The 22060-nt window shown below is 40.6% G+C and overlaps 1 protein-coding gene across 1 annotated transcript in view; it reads right to left on the minus strand.

Annotated features, from left to right (window-relative positions):
* Positions 1–15102, minus strand: part of shq1 (SHQ1, H/ACA ribonucleoprotein assembly factor) — a 108832-nt gene extending 93730 nt beyond the window's left edge. The window contains exons 1-6 of the mRNA XM_062996718.1: positions 14960–15102; positions 14313–14377; positions 6594–6716; positions 6314–6477; positions 6046–6155; positions 2281–2372 (exon numbers count right to left, since the gene is read on the minus strand). Coding sequence (XP_062852788.1) covers positions 2281–2372; positions 6046–6155; positions 6314–6477; positions 6594–6716; positions 14313–14377; positions 14960–15102 — 697 coding nt within the window. The remainder of the gene's footprint in view (positions 1–2280; positions 2373–6045; positions 6156–6313; positions 6478–6593; positions 6717–14312; positions 14378–14959) is intronic.
* Between the last annotated feature and the right edge of the window lie 6958 nt (positions 15103–22060).

A 22060-nucleotide genomic window follows, 5' to 3' on the forward strand; every position in this document is an offset into this window, starting at 1 on the left:
AGGGAAATGCAAAGAATAAACACCATCAGTGTGAGGAGAAACCTCACAAAAAACCTTGAGAGGTCAAACAATAATGATCGTATTGTTGTTTACAGAAAGGCAACTGTAATTGTAAAATCACATTTAAACCATTAATGAGCAGATAAGCAGCTCAAAACTACAGGTCAAAGATATAAGCAGGTAAAAGACAGCAACGAAAGCCATCATGTTCCACTTGTGAGACATAAAAAACTACAGTGGGCACACGCTCACCCATACTGGAAACTGGAAAAATTGCCATGTCAGATGGTTTTCAAATTCAGCTGTGACATTCAGATGGCAGAATGAGAATTTAGAATAATCTGTAAAAATCTGTAGATCCAGCCTGTCTTGTGTCAACAGTTCAAGCTAATGGTGGTGGAGTAATGGTGGGACAATTTCTTTAGCACACACTGGGGTCACCTAAAACCAATATTTTTTTTCCCCCCAAATATTACAGTCTACATACTGACCATGTGCATCCCTTTATGGCCACAATTTACTAATCTTATAATGGCAACAAGCCACCTGTTGGCATGGTGGTGAATTGTGGTAGCCCACTACTTCTGGGATCCCAGCGTTTCTATTGGTCGGCTGGGTGTCTACATACAAACATGACTGGCTACTTCTGAGGGGAGATGGCCAAGACCCTTCAAAGGATTGGTATCCTGTCGGGGGTGTGTTGCTGGATTGTGCCCTGACCTGGATGAAGCGGTAGTAAAAGACAGCATATCTGGTCCGAGTACAAGACTTCTTATCCAGGCTGGGATGGCCAAAACAGCCTAACCCTTGGGAGGTACACTTGTCAGTCTGCTCTGAGTGCCCCTCCCAAGGGCTAGGCTGTTTTGGCCATCCCACCATTACGGACATTAGCCAATCATGTCTGTGCAGATGCGATTCAAACCCTGGAACCCTGGATCTTAATGGTAGTGGGCTAGTACTTAATTTCTGCATCACCTGAGCAGCTAAAATTAAAATAAATAAATAAATAATGGCAATAAGTGATGCGTACGCAGAAGTATACCTTCAATGGTCTCCCTAGTCACCAAATCCAAATTCAATGGCGCACCTTTAAGATGTGGTAGAACTTTGTAGCAATATGCAGCTGACACATCTGCAACAGTTCCATGACACAAATACTTCAATGTGGGCAGATATATTAAGGGAATTTTTCTAACATATTGTAGAATGTGTGTGTTAGGAGTATATTGTATCTAATCAAGTGGCCAGCGACTGAGCGACTGTATATTCTACCTTTTCCACAGCTGTTTTAAAGATCTATGGTTTACCATTTCCAGTTTATATGATATGGCTGGTGACAGCAATGGAACTTTATATCCTTCCTATAACAGGCCAACTGTGGGGAGTGATGAAAATCTGTGAAGATACTAGGGTTTAAAATCAATTTGACATTTACCACCCCTCCACACAATTACTCTCCCAGTGCAGAAAAAGTGAGATTAAATTTTTCTTAGCTCCAACATTGCTTAAAAAAGGTACAAATGTACTGTGATTTCACAATCAAAGTAATACAACAGAACAGCATTTAGTTGGAGCAGAGGTTAAATGATCTAGCCCACTACTATGGAGAACTCGGCGGTGACACCAGATTGGTCAGCCGGTTATTAGACATAGCTGGGTATGACTAAAGGAAGAAAGGCCGGATGGAAAATTACTTCCTTTAAGCTGTAACATGGAATTCTGTAGTGTTACTGTTAAGGTATGAAACAAATGATTTAAGGCTTGTTGGTTTAAGACCCATTACTGTCAGGTTGCCAGAGTTGGGCTCCAGACCAGGCCCGTAACTCTCGAATGCTTGCATTAGATTTTAAGCAATTGAACTTTATAACCACCCTATAATGGGTCAACTGTGGGGAAAGATAGGGTTTAAAATCAATTTGACATTTACCATCACCCCCAAATTACTCTCCCAGTGCAGAAAAAGTAAGATTTAATTGTTCTTAGCTCCAACATTGCTTAAAAAAATAAACAGAAGTTGACACATTTACATCTTGTTCTCTTCTGCCTCTCTTTTGTATTATACAGTCACTTCGGCCAGTGCAGTTGTACTGTATGTACCTAATAAAGTGCTTGGCGAGTATACATTCCCTCATGTACTGTAATGCAAAAACCTGTTTTGTTTGTTGTTTAATTGCAACACACAGGCACTGGAGTACACTCACACCATGGCTCTATGAATATTTGATCTAGAATTGCTTTCAGAACAGGATTTTTATTTTAGTATATCAGCAGTTTACTCACTGGATTCGTCAGAGGCATCTGGCTTCAGCTCGCTCCACCACGGTTTGAAATTCAGATGTTCGTTTATTTCTTCCCCTTCGTATAAATCGAGCCTAGTAAGAACAAGCACACACTAGTGTCAAATATCTGACAAAATCACTATACATCAACAAGCAGCATCAGAACCACTTATTAACATGCAGTCTAAACAGCTCTGACCCGCTGAGACATGATCTCTACTAAACATCTGAAGGGAGTTCTGTGGTATCTGGTACCAGCAGGTTCTTTAGCTTCTGTATGTTGTGTGGTGTATCATCCTACAGTGCATCCTGGTGTAAACCCGGCAGTCTAGTCAGCCTGAGATTTATCAGCCTAGTGCTTTTCAACTGCTTCAATGTCTATTTGCAATGCCTGTGTGCTCACTGTAGATTTAGCATGGGCACGCGACTATGCAGTGCCATACAAAGAAGAATTGAAGACACTGTGTCATCACCAGTATTAAAATAATCTGCAATTTAAGCCACAGTAGCTCTTCTTGGGCTGTACCAGATGCATTAGTCTTTATGACCTTTGGCATTGACGAGTCTTGACGGCCCAACAACCTGTTGGTGGTTCGTGGCTTGCCTCTCTTGGATGCACCCCCTGCTGTTCAAGAGATACTTCAGTCCAGTCATCTGGCCATAACAATTTGGCGGACTGCATTCAACACGTGCGCTACAAGTAACTAACATCAGCCCAACATTCACCATATCCTTGACTATTACAACTTTCATAAAACAGGTATTGCCCAACATATTTTTGTGTGCTAGATCTAAGGTTCTGGCTCATAGGTGTATGCAGTAAATACATGCTGGACGCTCTGTTGCTTGAAGCCATTTATGGTGTCTGACTGCAAAGGTACTTGTCACAACAACAGTAATGCAACAGGACAGTATTCAGTTGGAGCAGCAGTTAAATGATCTAGCCTACTACCATGGACACCTGAGTTCAAGTTTCAGTGGTGGCACCAGCCTGGTTGGTTGTTTATCAGAAACAGCTGGGCATAACAAAAGGAAGGAAGGACAGATGGAAAATGACCTCTTTGAAGCTGTAACATGGAATCCTGTAGTGTTACAGTTAAAGTACGGGACAAATACTTATTACTGGTTCTGGAGCACAACACTGGAGTAATGAAGGCCCTTAACTCTCAAATGCTAGCATTGTATTTTATACTATTGTATGCCGCCGCTTTGGATAAATGCATTAGCTAAATGATCTGGTTGAGGCACAGGAGCAAGACTGCGAAAAAGAGAAGACTCAGACTTTATGTCATTTATAGCGTCTGCTCGCCTGAGCTATGAAGTTAGGAATACATGGTTGCTTCTACTAAAGCCTGAAGAAAGTTTGGCCCAAGTACCACAAGTTTATGAACAGATTTATAGTCCACATGTTAGGCAGGCATGTGTTGAAGAAGGCGTTTATTAGCTGGCTGACCTTCTCAGTCAGGAAGGGTTTATGAATGTGGTGAGGGGAACCTGGGAATTGGATTGTAATACTTTGTAGATGCTAAGTTAATGATTTTATACCTTTAATGCTGGTCAGTACAACTACATACATATTGTGTATCATTTAATAATATATCAATTATTGCATATACAACTTGATAGCCACTTGATAGTTTTTTTCCCCCGCTACAAATACAAAATATGAAAGAAAATGTAAAATGTGTCGAACAATGTCTGGGCATCACAACAACTGACAATGGAAATTTCAACAGTTAGAACAGACAGTTGCTGTAGACTGGCTGGAAAGTACCTGTAGCCACTAGGACAGTTTCACAGATCAAATGTCCTATAATTGTTGACATTTTCCTGACATAGATTGTTCCAACATAGTACAAATAATCTGTAAGTTCTTGTGAAAGTTTTAGAATAAGAAAGTTCTGTGGAGATTTATAGCTGTCAAAGTCAAAAGTATGTGTATGTCCTTCTGAATTAGAAAGTTGTTCTTCGGCAGCACCCCTTGCTAGTAGGTGGATAAAATCAACAATATGCTTCCAACTTCATAGCAACAGTTTGGTTAAGGCCCTGTCCTGTTCCTGTACGACTGCACCCCTGTGCACAAAGTGAGGTTCGTAAAGACACGACAGTTGGCCTGCACAGAAACTTTACTTCAACCTCACCAAACTGTCATTGTGAGCCAGGCCCATTTCCCCCCAGCATCAGTGTTTTTATGACTAAATGGGCACAGGCGTCCACTGACAAACTTCTAAATCTTTTGGAAAACCTTACCACATGCATGGAAGACAAAGGGGCAACTCCATATTAATAACTGGTTTTGAAGCAGGATGTCCAACATGCTCATGGTCAAGTGTCCACATACTTTTGAACATATTACGTTGTTTTTTTCTTTTAAATTTAACTAGGCAGAAAGAAGACAGACAAGAACACATCAAAGAGCTGCTGCCGGTCCGAGCTGTTTTTGATACAATATAAGGTAGGGTACGTTTTTGTAAAGACTGAAATCTGGCAACCTTACCTAAAACTTAGGCAGCAAGGTGGAAGAACAAAACACTAACAATCTATGGCATACACTGATATATACACCAGTGAGTCAAAACATTAGGACCACCTGCCTAACGTGCCTTTGAAACAGCTCTGACCTGCTGTGAAAGAGTCCTGCAGGATCTAACACCAGCTCAGGACATGAAGGTTACAACACTTGGTACAGACCAAGAAGTGCTACTGTGGTTCAAATTGCACATTATTTTAATACTGGTGATGACAGATGTGTCGCTCATTCAAATTTTGTATTTTCCATATGACATTAGAGAAAACAGGATTTGTGGGACCAGTCAACCTTCTTTCATTGCCCTGATGATCAGTTCTGATGCCTGTGTCCACTGTAGTTGCATTAAATGGGGGACTGGCCTGTGACTATGCAGTCATACAGAGAAGACTTCGATGCACTTGTGTGCTGTAAGACAGTGGTTCTCAGTCAGGTGAACTCCATAGGAAGCCAAAGTGAGCCTAAAGGGGGGTCCCATTGAAAGAATCACATATGATAAGACGGGAAAATCAATAGTCATTGGCATATGGGAGATTTCTTGTGATGTCATCTATTTTAAACTGCCTATAGCCACATTGGGTCTTTGAGAATGGACTCATTTGATTTGTCCACCACAAAAGTGCAAAGGTCAATTAATGGCAACTATCAAAGGTTCAGATTCAGCTGTTGATGCAGATCACGCTGAAATAGAGCCAGGTGAGAAAGCTCCCAACACCAGTTTACCAGAAGTAAACCCACCACATCAGAAATTTATCTTCATCACGGATTCTTTAAACTTCCCATGAGCAAGATTTCAATACCTTTTGTCATCCTTACTGAAAGTGTAAGAATAATATCACAACCTGTGTCCAGGGGGTCAGAGACATTTTTTTTTTAACACTGGGGGGTGTAAGCACTGCTAAAACTCAAGAGATTAGACTGCTGTGCCAACTAAGTGCCCATAAGACCCCCATTTAACCAATGTAAATGTTTAATCTCTAATGTCTTCTGCCTACAAAAAAGAAAAAAAAAAACAAGGCAGTGGTAGCTCAGCGGTTAAGGTACTGAATTGCTAATGATAAGGTTGCTGCTTAAAGCCCCACCACTGCCAGTTTGTCACTGTTCGGCCCTTGAACAAGGCCCTTAACCCTCAATCACTTAGTGTATTATCACAATACTGTAAGTCGCTTTAGTTAAAAGCATCTGCTAAAATGCCAAAAATGTCAAAAATGTCAAATGTAAAAACAAGTTTATACTTACAGATAGTGGTCTGCACAAAATATGGTCTCTGAGTTCAAGCGATCATCTCTTCTCTGGGCTGGGGTGCAGTTTTCTGGGTCTTCCACATCAATCAGCTCTGTCAGTTCCTCCTGCCACATGCCACAAATATTTCTTAATCAGCTTCCAAAAAGCAATACACGTACATGCAGTGGAAGGCAAAGCCAAACACCTACAACCTCAAAGTCTAAGTCCTGAATTTATCTGCTGCTTCAGTATCTTTAGACTGCAGAGAAGTGTCAGTTTTTACCTGAAGTCTAGAGAAAACTCCAGTCCTGAGGTTTCCAAAGCCGTACTTCTGCAGCTTTTTCAGGTCTTCCTCTGAGGACTCCACGTACGGCTGCTGTTCCACCTGCCAGTCAAACTCCTCTTCATCTTCATCTTCCTGACCTGCCTCGCTGCTGCTGCATGCCCCTTTAAAGGGCGACCAGGCAGAAAAAAAAACAATAAGTGATCTACTGGTAACGCAGAACAGAGTGAACTGGAGAGAATAATAGGAAGAGAAAGTTGGGGGTGAGGTTTAGACATACCAAGCTCCTCCACTAAAGGTCCGGCACATTTAGAACCTTTTGGCGCCAACAAACTGGTCAGCAGTTGCAGGCCTTCAAAGTGCTGTCCTGGAGTCTCCTTGGGGACCCGCATTGTGAACAGACCTGATAAATACACAAACTTGGCGATTAGATACAGAGAGAGACTGCGCTCAGCAGACTTACCCACAAGCATTGCAATGGTTGGTGCACAATTTCAGGGACCCGGGTTCAAATCTTAATTCTGTAAGTCTGTAAGGATGCATGTTCTCATGATTTTTTAGGGACGCGGGGGGGTTTGGCTTTCCCCTAATCGCTGGGTGCTATGCCAATCCATTGTGGGGCCTTGGCCATCCCCCCAGACAGACACAGTCAACTGTATCTATTTGTAGATGTCCAACAGCTAATAGAATAAAACAGAATAGAATACCTTTAGAATCAGAATCTTTATTCTAAAATACCTTTATTTGTCATATATACCAATACAGGTGTACAATACAATTAAATTCTTTTTCGCATAAGCTGGGGTCAGAGCGCAGGGTCAGCCATTGTATGGCACCTCTGGAGCCAAGAGGGCTAGGGGCCATGCTCAAGGACCCAACAGTGGCTGGGATTCAAACTTTCAACCTTTTGTATTGATAGCCCAAAACCCTACCCACTAGGTGACCACTGTCCCCCAAAAGCACCACGAATGATTCAAACCCTGGTAACCATTGGTAATGGGCTAGCACAATTTACCACCATGCCTCTCTAGAGCCCAATTGGTTGACTGTCTTCTCAAAACTGACCTCAGTGTGAGTGGTGACCTGTCGAGAGAGCATTTCTGTCAGGAAAGACTAAATAAATATGTTGTATGTAAATAAAGATATGTTGTATGTATTGCTAAAAGTACCTGGACACCCAATGGATGTATATTTATATTAATCGAAATCCATGGGTATTAATATAAAGCTGACTCCCATTTTGTGGCTGGGAAGGCATGGGAATATGTGCCTGTTTATTCAAAAGAGCAACTTTAAGGTCAATCTGTACTGAATTTGGACAAGAAGGGCAATTTATCTCAAGGTGCACATTAAGATTAAGATCAGTGTTCTGTGCAGGCCAGACCTTGTTTTGTGCACAAATGGTCACAGTAACTAGCTGCAGCAATATATGGCTTTCCCTTAATCGCTGGGTGCTATGCCAATCCATTGTGGAGCCTCGGCCATCCCCCTCAGACAGACACAGTCAATTGTGTCTATATGTAGACGCCCAACCAGCTAATAGCACTGCTAAGGATTCAAACCCTTGATCCCATTAGTAATGGGCTAACACATTTTACAATTTAACACAGTGCCTTTCTAGTGCCCAATAGGTGGACAGTCTTCTCAAAACTGACCTCAGTGTGAGTGGTGGTCTGTCCAGAGAGCATTTCCGCCCTTCATCTAGAGTTTGTGTGTGATGCTAGACTCACCCTAATCAGGATGCAGCAGTTAGTAAAAGGTATGCTGTATGGCCAAAAGTAAGTGAACACCCAATTCCAAATTACTGGGCATTTATATAATGGGAATATGTACCTGTTTAGTCAAAGAGCATCTTTAAGGTCAATCCGTACTGAATTCGGACAAGAAGGCCAATTCATCTCAAGGTGTACATTAAGATTAAGATCAGGGTTTTGTGCTGGCCAGATCTTGTTTTGTGCACAAGCACATTCATGCTGGAACAAAAAGGGTCCCAGTAAATAGCTGCAGCAATGTTACAAGCACATGATTTATTTTATACACCTGTTACGGCTAAAAACAAGACTTAATCTTTAGGAGGGTTGTCAAATTTATTAGGCTATAAAGTGAATACTCGAAAGTATTTATGGCTCATCAATTAAGAACCCCTGCTTTAATATGATTACTAAAGGGAGGTCACTTTTTTGCTGGGTATATTCCACTAAATTGCCCAGGTATCACTATCTAAATAAATCCACTTTATTATACTTCTAACCTAAAAGACATTTCGCACGTTTAGGCTAGTAATTACTTCGACTGGGGTCCCCAACGAGACGACTAAATTCTTACCAATTATCAGAGTAAACAGCAAAAGCAATTAGTGCTGCTTTATGACCGACTGTTACCCAATTACTCGCTGCGTGCCTACAGAGATTGGAGTGGCAGAAATAAGAGCAACATGGTGTCAAATAAAAGGGTATAGTCATTGTGCATAATTAAACTGCCAGCAGATAGCTCATTAAAGGACCTGTCAGATTTCGGGATTTCAGATTAGATAAGTGATTAATAGCCACGCTAAAAGAGAAAGGGAAAATAATGAAGTGAGAAAAGAGGTGGAAATGCGGAGTCTCTATTACTGACTAGAAGTGCCAATTAAATGTCCGAGACCATTAATCAAATCTCTGAAGAGCTGATGTCCACAAACAATTACTGGTGTGAAAAAGGGATTAAAATTTTGCTATTTCTTTCAGCTGATAATTGCTTTAAAAAAAAAAAAAAAAAAAGTTTATGGACTATTCAATTTACACAATTATATAACATTACACAATAAGCAGGTGAATTGGTAACAGGTGAGGGGTCTCATGATTGGGTATAAAAGATGGTTCAACCAAAGGCTCAGTCTTTGCAAGCAAAGACTGATCGTGGTTCACCACTGTGCCAAATTTCTTGAAGGAATCGTCAGGCAGTTAAAAAGAACTTTTCTGGCTGCTTAGGTGGCACAGCGATAAAACACGCTAGCACACCAGAGCTGACATCTCGAATTCAGTGGTTCGAATCTCAGCTCTGCTGAGACTAAGGCAAACTAGGCTCAGTCAAGGTTGGATGCCGGAGGGGATTCTGATGAAATTACGACCTCTGCTGGCTGAATGATGCTGAGAGACAGGGAATAATGAGATCAGGGTGTGATTATCTGTGTGCAAAGCTGATCCACAAATGAACTCGCCTCGTAAGGGTGAAAAGATGCAGTCGGCTACTGCACACGTGTCAGAGGGGGCGTGTGTTAGTCACAGCCCTCCTCAGTCAGAGTGGAGGTCAACATCAGTAGAGGAAGCATCAGTGGAGAGGAAGCGCAATGCAATCGGGTAATTAGATACGACTAGATATGGAAGGAATAAAATAAAAATTATTATTAAAAAAATAATAATAATAAAATAAAGTCCTTTAAACTGTCCATGAATTTTTCTGGAAATAAGAGTTGGTATTCTATTATATAACAGAATAATAAAACATGAGTGGCAACGTCAGCAAGAAAGAAATGAACAGTTAAATTGTTAATCAAAATGATTTGTAAGACAGTCGTTGACTCAAACACTTTCTTCTGTTCTTTTACATTAAACATTTAGAGGCCTGAAGAGGAAACTATTTTTATAGAGATGATTTTTTGTTTTTTAACTAACAAAAAACATTTAAATCCTGCTATTTTGTGATGGTAGGGTTTGAGAAAGAAAAACAACTTTAACATTAACTAAAGCATCTGTCATGTAGGGATTTGTCACAGCCAAAATCTTGAAATCCCAACTAGATTATAGCTTGCACGATGCAGAAACACAGTAATTAAGAGCTCTGTCTCAGTAACAGCTTAATTATAGAGTAGTTTATACAGCTATATAATATAACTCACCCTTTAAAAGCAGTTTTGTGCTTGTTCGCTTTGTGCAATAAAAACTGGTGCAAACAAATGAATATTTGTGTGTGTTTGTGTGTGTGTGTGTGTGAGGGGGTGGACGCAACAAGACCTCACCTAAAAAATAACTCTACACACAACAAATATAAATTGGACAAATATAAATCTTTGTGGCCGGATATCTGCCTCAAGGCTCTATGAATCAGCCAAATGTTCTGCTGTTTCAGCACCACTAATTTTAATATCCAGCGCTTTAATGCATTGTAAAGTGTCTGGCTGTTGAGACAGAAAAAGCTCAAACCGTCTATCATGAGGCATGACAGAATCTACACCAACATTTCAGTTTGTGCTGGAATTATTTTACAAAATTGATTTTACGCCGAATTTGATACAGTCTCTAAAGTGGTGCAAACAAGATGTGGCTAATAAATAGACTCGAGTCTTTGAAGTATTCTGCCACATGTCACACTATGAAGCCAGAAGTATGTGGACACCCCTGCTAATTATTGATTTCAAAATTTTTTGCCACACTCCTTGCTTAGGTGGAGTATGAACATTGACAAAAACGTATTTTTCGCTTTCAACTTTGTGGCAACCGTTTGAGAAAGGCCCTTTCCTGCTCCAGAAATCAGAACATCAGTTGCGGGTCAAGCTGTTAATGCCTGACCACACGGGCATAAATCCGTATAGACACCATTTAAATGTACTGGACTAGTATTCAGAAGGTCATCGGTTCAAGTCCCACCTCTGCCAGGTTACTGCTGTTGGGCCCTTGAGCAAGGCCTTTAACCCTCAATTGCTAAGATTGTATACTGTCACAATGCTAAAATGTAATGGAAAGACAGCAGGAGCCGAGTTGTAGCCTAGTAGTTTAGGTACTGGACTAGTAATCAGAAGGTCGTCAGTTCAAGTCCCACCACTGCCAGGTCTCTGCTGTTGGGCCCTTGAGCAAGGCCTTTAACCCTCAGTTGCTCAGATTGTATACTGTCAGTGCTAAAATGTAGTGGAAAGACAGCAGGAGCTGATTTGTAGCCTAGTGGTTAATGTACTGGACTAGTAATCAGAAGGTCGTCGGTTCAAGTCCCACCTCTGCCAGGTTACTGCTGTTGGGCCCTTGAGCAAGGTCTTTAACCCTCAATTGCTAAGATTGTATACTGTCACAGTGCTAAAATGTAATGGAAAGACAGCAGGAGCCGAGTTGTAGCCTAGTAGTTAAGGTACTGGACTAGTAATCAGAAGGTCGTCAGTTCAAGTCCCACTACTGCCAGGTCTCTGCGGTTGGGCCCTTGAGCAAGGCCTTTAACCCTCAATTGCTCAGATTGTATACTGTCAGTGCTAAAATGTAGTGGAAAGACAGCAGGCGCTAATTTGTAGCCTAGTGGTTAATGTACTGGACTAGTAATCAGAAGGTCGTCGGTTCAAGTCCCACCACTGCCAGGTTACTGCTGTTGGGTCCTTGAGCAAGGCCTTTAACCCTCAATTGCTCAGTGTCACAGTGCTATAAGTCACTTTGGATGAACTTTAATTTAAATTTAAGTTAACTTGTGTTAGTTTAATTGGACTGGTATATGAGAATTATTTAATCATATGTAAGCCTGAATGATTAAATAATGCAAAACCGTTTTTGTGGGGGGGTTTACACTTGGGTACATCCCATATATGGTTTAAACTGTTCCATATGTCCATATGTATTCAGATTTCCCAAATACGTGTCCACAGAGTCTTCCGCTGTTCTCACTTTTTTTTTTTATGCTCTAAATTACACCGTCTGCTAAATCACTAAGTAAACCTCTGGTAGAATTTGTTTGACGTTGGCTTCATGGTGGAAAACTAATCTGCACTGCACTAATCATACACTTCTAATGCTGCCATTTATCTTGGTTCATTTTAAAGATGACAACAACATGCAGAAAGTTATTACAAGATGTTGGAGACATGCTGTGTTCTAAATATTCATAAGCTCCGTTCTGATTTTCGATCGCTCACTGAGGACATTAAGCTTTAAACGGCATGCTTGTAAATGACTTGTAATCAACGTAATAACTGTGTATCATTTGAATAAATAAAGGTTGTAAATCATTTAAATAAATAAAGGTTTCCCCACTTCAAAGGCTGTTACAAAATCCACCAAACATCTTTAACTGAAGGCAACATGTTTATATGATCATATTCTGTTGAAAAATATATTGGTCACTTACTAAGAATTTAATGATTACAAAACTGAGAGTAAAAAGAACCTGTAATTCAGTATTATTGACGCTCACTCGAAGTGCTTTCTAAATACGCAATATGGACAAAAGTATGTGGACACTCCTTCTAATTACAGAGTTCACTTTCGGCTCTTTTAATTAGGCAACTATAATAACATAATGCTGTGAACAAATGACTTCCATCTATTTATTGCATATTTGTCACACTAACTGATTAAAGAACACAATTGCCCGATTGCATCACGCTTCCTCTCCACCAATGCCGATCTCTGCTCTGATTGAGGAGAACGAAGCTAACCCACGCCCCCTCTGACACGTGGGCAGCATGCCGTATGCATCTTATCACCTGCACTTTGACGAGTGCAGTGCAGCTCAGCGTTGTGTACGGAGAGACACACCCTGAGAGCACTCTTTTCTCATCTCTGTGCAGGCGCCATCAATCATCGAGCCATCGATCAGCCAGCAATTGCACCAGTCATGAGAGAGAGACCCCATCCTGCCCATATCTGAACACCAGGCCAATCGTTGTTCATGTGGCAGCTTAGCCTTAGCCGGCAGGCAGAGCTGAGATTCGATACGATGTATTCGAGATCCCAGCTCTAGTTCCAGCATGTGTTTTTACCGCTGCGCCACCTGAGCGGCCTTTAAATACGTCATTTAATTTCAACTGAAAACAAAGCTATCCAAAACCCATATCTGCCATGTGAAAAAGTAACTGCCCCCCTAAAGTAAGATCTGATTGCAGCAATGACTGCAAGTTTTCTTTGCAAGTATGCTTCAATTCACAAGCAATGTTACATTTCTCTATACAGAATACTTGTTCCAGTTCTTTCCACAGCATGGCTACTGTGTTTAGATCTGCACTTTTGAGATTCACACATCAATTATAAATCATTGCCCAGTTGCATAACCCAATTAATCCTCAGCTTCAGCTCACAAACAGATGACCTCACATCCTCCTGTAGAAGTTTCTGATAGAAAGTGGAATAATATTTCTCTTAATAAAAGTTGTCCATGTCATGAAGCAGCAAAGCATCCACACCCACTACCAAAGCCTTTTTTTTTTTTTTTTTGCCCTATCCGAAAGGAAGTGTGCCCGAGCAGCCTACAATGAATGTTAGAAAGCCTGACGCTTTCATAGTTTAACAAAAAAGTAAGAAATTCATAGCTGTTTATCAAACAGAAGGGAGGGTAGTTAACAATCTGCTGAAAAGAGTAAAAGCTGGCGCAGCGGTAAAACACGCTAACACAACAGAGCTTGAGTTTCAAATACATCGTATCGAATCTCAGCTCCTTGTGACTGAGCGAATTGTGACCTCTGCTGGCTGGTTGAGTTGAGGAATAATGCTGATCAGGGTGTGGCTCTCCATGCGCAAAGCTGATCGGCATTTGAACTCGCCTCATGGAGGTAAAAAAAATGCAGTTGGCTACTGCGCACGTGCTCACTCTCCTCAATCGGGACTAGGGTCAGCTCCAGTGGAGAGATCTCATTTCAACCCTGATTTTGTTAAGAGATTTAGTCCAGAGATTTGGATTGGGCCAGCAGCATGATGAAGGAATTGTACTAATTTGGTGACAGGAACAATAGTTACTCATTACACAAGATTAATCATTCCACAAGGTTATATCAAACACAGTCTTGGACAATTTAGTGTCTCCAATTTACCTCACTTGTATGTCTTTGGACTGTGAGAGGAAACCGGAGCTCCCTTAGGAAACCCACGTGGACACGTGGATAACATGCAAAACCCACACAGAAAGGACCTGGTACGCCCCACCTGTGGATCAAACTCAGGACCTTCTTGCTGTGAGGCGACAGTGCAACCCACTGAGCCACTGTGCCGCCCTCCACTCTATTAGTACTGCAGCATACTAGAGTAAAGTAGCTTCAGTGCAAGGTGGATGTTACCTTTATCAATGTCAAAGGAAGCCTTTTCTCTGCCATCCTGAACTATTCTTCCAGGTAGAGTCAACCTAAACAAATAAAAACAGAGAGATAAGAAAGAAAAAATAATCACTAAAAGACCTAAAATATTTCTGTCCCCTTGCCAGTTTCACTCAGTAATCCTTAGGTACTATACTTCGATTAAAAGCTCCATTGATCCTGGATCTTTATCAAAATGTTCATTAGAGGCGCCCAGGTTATTCCGCTTGCACCACCACCGAGTTTCTGAACTCCCCGGTTCGAAAGTCGGTGTTGGCACCGTAGGCTGGGCGCCATCTAGCGGGCATAATTGGCATTGCCTGCAGCAGATACTAATTGGCCACCGTATCTGCAGGGTGGGGGCCGGACTATGTGTGAGTGGGTGCGTCTTCATACGCTGTGTAAGGACCCTGATTGGCGGAAGAGACGCCTGTGCAGAATGCATGGGCGAGAAGAGGAGGGCTGTGCATGTGTCGGAAGAGGCGTGTACAGTGACGTGCTCTCCTTGGATGCAATCTGGTATCTCTCAGCAGCGGAAGACAAAAGATTGAGTGCACTAAATTGGGAGGAAAAATGAGGAGAAAATGCATAAAAAAAAAGTTCATTATGAAACATAACTGCAAGAAATATACCTGAGAAAATAAGGCTTGGCATAGAACTTGAAGTCATCTCCCTCTACGTAGACGTCAAACTCGGATGTTCTCGTGTAGGGAACTCTGATAACCAGTGTGAGGAAGTCCGAGTCTTGACTCAGCTCAAACGCTGGTGTGATCATGCTGTGCGCCGGAGGCTGTTTCACACTTTTCAGACAGCTGTAGGAATGACCGTGAGAATGAGTCATCATTGCTTTATTAGGAATGTAACATCCATGTCTTGTTCAGTGTGCAGCTTAAAGAAAAGCTTTGTAAAGGGTTTGAAATAATATGCATTTGAATATGAAAGCCTAGATCTGTCATTTGTTTTCAACTTAATAATTACAGTCCTGATTAAATAGTGAGTATCCAGAAAGCTAAATTGTATCTGACCAGATTTAACACTTTTTCCCATCTCATCCACTCAAGTCTACACCAGTTATGAGGAACCCTGGTCCGGCTTATCGACCTGCTGTGAACAACAGCCAATCGTTGTTCATGTAGCTGCCCAGCCCAGACGGATGGCAGAGCTGAGATTCAATACGATGTATTCGAAATCTCAGCTCTGATATGCTAGCATATTTTACCACCGCGCCACCTGAGCGACTGAACTTTTTCCATTTTTTAGTGACTTGTAATAACTTGTAAAAGCTTGTAATGTGGTTGTATGAATAGGCAAACCTTTACACTAATAATTTATTAAAGCACTTTTTGATTTCATGACAGCATTTAGTCTTTTTTTTAGTAAGGGGGTAGAGGGGTCTATCTGCATGGCACATCTTGACCATATTTGTGCACTATTCCTTACAAAAGCATCTGTCAGATTGTGAGGGCTTCTCCTGTGCACAGCCTTCCTCAGGTCACCCAACAGATTTTCATTTCGATTGGGCTCTGGCTGGACCATTCCAAAACTTTGTTCCTCTGTTGAAGCCATTCTTTTTGTGGGTGTGGAGGTATGCTTTGGGTCATTGTCCTGCTGTAAGGTGAAATTCCACTTTATCTTTAGTTCTTTAGCAGAGGCCTGAAGGTTTTGTGCCAAAATTGACAATTATTTAAAGCTGTCCATAATTTTGAATCAACCCTAAAGCATAATGCTGTCACCACCATGCTTCACTGTGGATATGGTGTTCTTTTGATGATGTGCAGTGTTTTGTTGCACCAAATATTAGGGCTGGGTATCGCCACTAATTTCCTGGATCGATTCGATTCCGATTCACAAGGTCCCGATTCGATTCGATCTTCAATTTTCGATTCGATTTTCGATTCAATTTCGAATTCAACACATTTAGGCATATTTGAGTTACATTAACAGGTTTTGTTTAAATATGTACAGATGTTCAGAGAACGAATGTGATCATTGTACAAAGAACACTCATTATTAAAAATATTTGTGTATTTTGTTTACATAAATAATTAATCCAAAACAGAAAACAGTAACATTCATTTTTTATTATTATTTTATATGTCTGACACGCTACAACATTGTAAATGTAATGTAAACATACACCTGGCTGTTGAACAGCTTATGCCAAGTTTACACTACACGACACTCTGATTAACACCTGGTCGCTGTAATGTTCACACTACACGACTGATCGGCGATGGGGGGTTTTACACTACACCATCTATCACCAGGGGGAATCCTGGTCTTCTCTGGTCTCCAAAACTACGTTTTGTCACGAAAACACACGTGAGAAGTGATGAAAGGGTTAATGATACCACTTCCAAACATGCACATCAACAAGTAGCGAGAGATCAAAGTTTGTGCACTGATGAAATAAATTAATCTGAGTGGATTTGGCAACACGAGCAGCATGGATCGTTCTGTAGTGAGTTGGAGGTTAATAAATATTTTGTTTTGTAGAGAACGATCTCGCGTGTGCTGATGTATTCTGATAGAAACTATATTACCACCTGTACCACCTGTTTCCAACCTCTCCCCTGTGTTTCCCCTCGCTGTTTCTCACATTGATTGAGAGCCGAGTTTAGATCGCAGAGCGAACACCGAGTTCCTCCCGAATCCAGCACTGACCCGTCGCCGAGCGAAAATCAGTGCAAAAAGTTGTGTAGTGGTCATAACTTGAGCTTCTGCCATGCTAAACTGATGTGCAGGTCAGATCTCGTTGCATGAAAAAACAGTGGCTGGTCACGCGAAATTAAAGGGGGTAACAGATTTCTGTGTGCACCGTAAAAAGGGGCGTATTTAAAAGATCGATCTCGCATTTATATGAATCGATATCGGATCGTTCAAATAAAGATCGATTCGAATCGAAAAATCGATTTTATAAACCCACCCCTACCAAATATACCTTATATACCACATTTTCCTAAATGCTTTTGGCAGACCTGATGTAAGTTTTTGCAAAATGTGCCGAAACATGGATGATTTTCCTTGTAAGAAAAGGCTTCAATTTTCTTCTTGTCTTTTTATCAATTTTGGAGGGACATCCAGTTCTTGGTAATGTCGCAGTTATGCCTTATTTTATCCACTTGTTATGACTGTCTTCACTGTGTTTCACATTCCATGGGATATGTAATGCCTTGGAAATTACTTTGTACCCTTCTCCTGACTGTTATCTTTCAACAATAAAATCCTTTTAATGCTTTTTAAGCTCTTTGCAGACCAAGGATTTTGCTGTAAGATGAAACAAAATAAAGGAAAGGAAAATCCTACTAGAACAGCAGAACTTTATACAGAGTTAATTAGTCACTTCAGTTGATGCCGGGTACTGACTACTGAGTTTGAATGTGATATGATCACTATGAACACAGCCATATCCCAATAATACAATGATGTGCACACTTTTGTCTTCTCTAAACCATTTCAGTTTGTTTTTACATTATAAAAACCTGGCATTGTAACAGGGGTGTGTAGACTTTTTATATCCACTGTACATATGTATGACGTTAGCATAGGGCTGCAATGCTTAATAAATAAACTAATCATTTTATTGTACAAAATAGTCATGTCCACTTCTCCAATTGTAACTTCCTCAGCCACTGCAGACCCCCACCCTGACCAAGGAAAGCCACATACTATCACACACCTTTTCAGACAAGCATGCAGTCGCTGGTTGCTTCTTTTCACCTGCCACAGACAGGGTCTCAAAGATAGCAGTCTCATGTACAGAGATTCACACCCTACTCTTCATGAATAAATCATTTCTGAGTGGTAGGCTAGAGTCAGCTGCACCACCCGAATACCTAAATTATGCAATTCTTACATTAAACAAGGATCCTGCATTTTTTCTAATACCTTAAGTTTGGTTTGATTAACAATGGTAGATTAGATCATAAATCGTAAAATTTGTGTATATGTAAACACCCAGTAAAGATGCATGATGATATGATGCTATAAACAGTAGGTACATCCTGACACACATACCAGAGGGGAACCATCAGGGCCCTCTAGGCTCTCAGAGAAGGCCTAACATATTCCCAAAAAATAATAGAATACTGAAAATAAAAGTGCAAAATTTGTTCTAATTATCTAGTCATAATTTGACAATCAACATTAAACAAATTCAAATCTAAGCAAATAAATCCCTCATGCCTGCCTATTCAATCCATGTTAAAATGTGAAGGGTTCAATTTAAGAAGCCTGTCTCTGCTGCTGCTGGTTTGTTGTCCGCTATAGATTTTTAAAGAGACTAATTTGTAACGACAGTAAAGTTCACCAATCATATTGTCCCTCTAAATGGGTGGGCTTTATCATCACTAACTTTATGACAAGTTCTGCCCGCTGTGCTAGCTGCAATAATATCTGTCTGCAAAGTCATGTTGGTGTGACTTTCATGTTTTGAATCCTGGCCTGTTTACTTCATATTCCTCTGAAATCTTAATTTTTGTTTCTTTCAATTCCTAATAAAACAACATACAGATATATATTTCTTATTATAAAGAACACAAGCTAAGGTACGTTTCTGCATTTCTTTTCTTTGTATTTCAGTGCCACAATTTAACACATGCTTTTGTTTAGCAAAAAACGGTGAGGTTATAGAGGCGCAAGCTTTAGGAGCCATGGTTGGCTACAGACACATACTGTCTAAAAGCCTGTTGCTTAGTTTATGTGAGGTATATGTATAGAATCAACATCCATATAAGCCATATATCAGTAACATAATATTAGAGATGCAAACTGGTGCATTGATTACTTTGCTGTAGTGCACACTAAGCAAGATGTGGTTCTTCCTGCTTACATCAAAAAGGGCACAAGGCATCAAGAAGACACTACATGACAGAAAGAAGTGTGGCCAGACTCGTGTATAAGTAAGGCCCTATTGCGTCACGGACCGTTAAATGAGCCGCTTCCCGAGAAATATGCAATTTGTAATAAATTGATGACAAATTACTGACCTGTGCACCTATAAACAACCCTAGTTGTTGTTATTTGCACTACAATTCTAACTTGAATTCTTAGGGTTATGTTTATCAATGTTGGTCTTATTAATAAATAAAGGTCTAATGTTTGACTACATAAGCTGTAACCAAATGTTTTATAACTACTAGGATTTAAATATTTTGTATAATCCCACCAATGAAACAGACATCTGTAGATCCTGTTTAACAATTTCAAAGAGACACGTCTAACAGGGATGCATTGCTTTGTTGTACTAATGCAGTTTACATCTCCATCTGGTGGCTGGTAGAACGATTAACTGTAGTTTTACTCATTAAAAGTGCACAGCACTAAAAATCACACGTTTTTAGGACATTTCGCAGAATTTCCATTCCCAGGAGATGATATGAATAAATGTATACAAAAACAAACTTGAAATAAATTAAATGCATTTTGAATCGAGCAAAGTGCCCTGCACATTGATCTAATTGCAAATTTAGGATATATAATTTATAACGTATAACTCAAAATCTTTCAAACTCAACGCCCTTCGTCGAGAAATGTATACCCTTAAACTCAACGTTTACCTTAAACTCAACAAGTTCAGTTTTTTGTTTTTTTAAATAAACAGTCACTTTGTTCAGCGCTCGGCTTGAGCGGTGAAGTAAAACTTCATCAGTGTGCGTACGAGACGAAACTGCATTTGTGTATGCATTTGTGAATAACTGTCAGATTCACTCTGAAAGCGTCACATGTATCTGTGTTTATATTTTTCCCCTTTTTTCTCCCCCTTTAGCGCATCCAACTGTCCAATTTGCATCGTGCTTCCTCTCTGTCTATGCCGAACTCTGCCCTGACAGAGGAGATCAAAGCTAACCAACATCCCCTCCGAAACACTGGCAGCAGCCGGATGCATCTTTGCCACCCACACATTGATGAGTTTGGCGCCACCTAGCGCTGCTTGCGGAGAGACACACCCTAAGGGCACCCTCCCTCATCTCCTGTGTAGGCGCCTCTTAATCAGCCGGCAGAGATCGTAATCGCATTCTGACAGAGAGAGACCCACCCCCTCCGGTCCCCAATCCCGCCCCCCCACCCGAACAACAGGCCAATCGTTGTTCATATAGCCGCCCAGCCTTCGACCGGCTGAAGGCAGAGCTGGATTCGAAACGACGCACTTTCGAAATCCAGCTCTGGTTGCAGCGCGTGTTTTTACCGCTGCGCCACCTGAGCGGCACTGTTTCACTTTTTAACTTGTGTTATAGCTCGAGGTTCTGAGAAATTGTAAGAATCAGCTTTTTATTTCAGTGATTTGATATTATACTTGTGTTATTTTCAGTGCATATGTGTCAAAACCAACCCCATTATTTTACATTAGCCTAAAATATATGCAAGTCCATGGGACCATGGAACGTATTAACAGGTTTCTCAAACATCCTTATGGGGAAAAAATACCTTGACACTCAACGTCTTTAAAACTCAACACTAGTCCCAGAACCAATTGATGTTGAGTTTCAAGGTAACACTGTATTTATCAATTCTACGTTAAAAACTCAGTCCTGTTATTCATCTACAGCCATATTCCACTTAGAAACCTTGTAAAAATTTAACAAAGTTGCCTGAGAATGCCCAATAAACATTCGAAGTAATTAAGTATGTGTGTTACTAGATTCAGTGTTAAACGAAGATAAAAAATTAAGTTTCATTTCATCAAATTATGAAATGGCTCTTTTACACAATTATGTGCAACTAATACTAGTGAGGCAGATCACGGTGGCCATCCACAACAAACATCAAACTGCTGCTGAATTCAGGCTTGATTTATATACTATAATGTGACGAATTGTACAGGGAAACCCTACACATTTGTCACATTTTAAACACATAAAAAACTAATTATAAAACTTAGTATTTGATTATTATAAGCAAAAAATGCAATTGGAAATATTCAACCACTTTAAAGGCATAATGGTGATGTGTACAGAATTGAAATAAAATAAACAAGTCAAGAAGTAAACAGAGTAAAAATGTTTATTAATATTTTTAAAAGTAAAATAAACATTTTGTATCTCCAGTTCATCTCACTTGCAGGTCTTTGGATCGTGAGAGGAAACCAGAGCTTCCGGAGGAAATCCACACAGACACAGGGAGAACATGCAAACTCCACACAGAATATGTTGACAAAATTTGAAGCTTAAATGAAAAAAAAAGCACGGTCACCTCACAGCAAGAAGGTCCTGGGTTAGATCCCAGATGGAGCAGTCCTAGTGCTTTCTGTGTGGAGTTTGCATGTTCTCCCAGTATCTGTGTGGGTTTCCTCCAGGAGCTCCGGTTTCCTCCCACAGTCCAAAGACATGCAAGTGAGGTGAATTGGAGATACTAAATTGTCAATGTGTAATGAGTAACTACTGTATCTGTTCTGTCCTGAATGTAACCAAAGTGTGTAAAACATGACGTTAAAATCCTAATAAATAAATACATTTTCTGTAGAAACTGAGAAGGACACTCCAAGATATTTCAGGACAGATTCCATAACCATGCTTTGCCATCTAATAAATGTAAACCCAGGGCTAGATCATCCCAATTATTCGCCTTGGGAAGAAATTGCATTCACCCCCACCCAACTTATTCAATTTTATTGTAAATTTGCAGATTGACAGCCCTTGGTCTGCCCATGATCTGGGAGACCTAGAGTGCACCCTATGGTGCAAACACCCATATACACCGATCAGCCATAATATTAAAACCACCTCCTTGTTTCT

The sequence above is a fragment of the Trichomycterus rosablanca genome, chromosome 6 (genome assembly GCF_030014385.1).
Source record: "Trichomycterus rosablanca isolate fTriRos1 chromosome 6, fTriRos1.hap1, whole genome shotgun sequence".
Classification (NCBI taxonomy): Eukaryota; Metazoa; Chordata; class Actinopteri; order Siluriformes; family Trichomycteridae; genus Trichomycterus; species Trichomycterus rosablanca.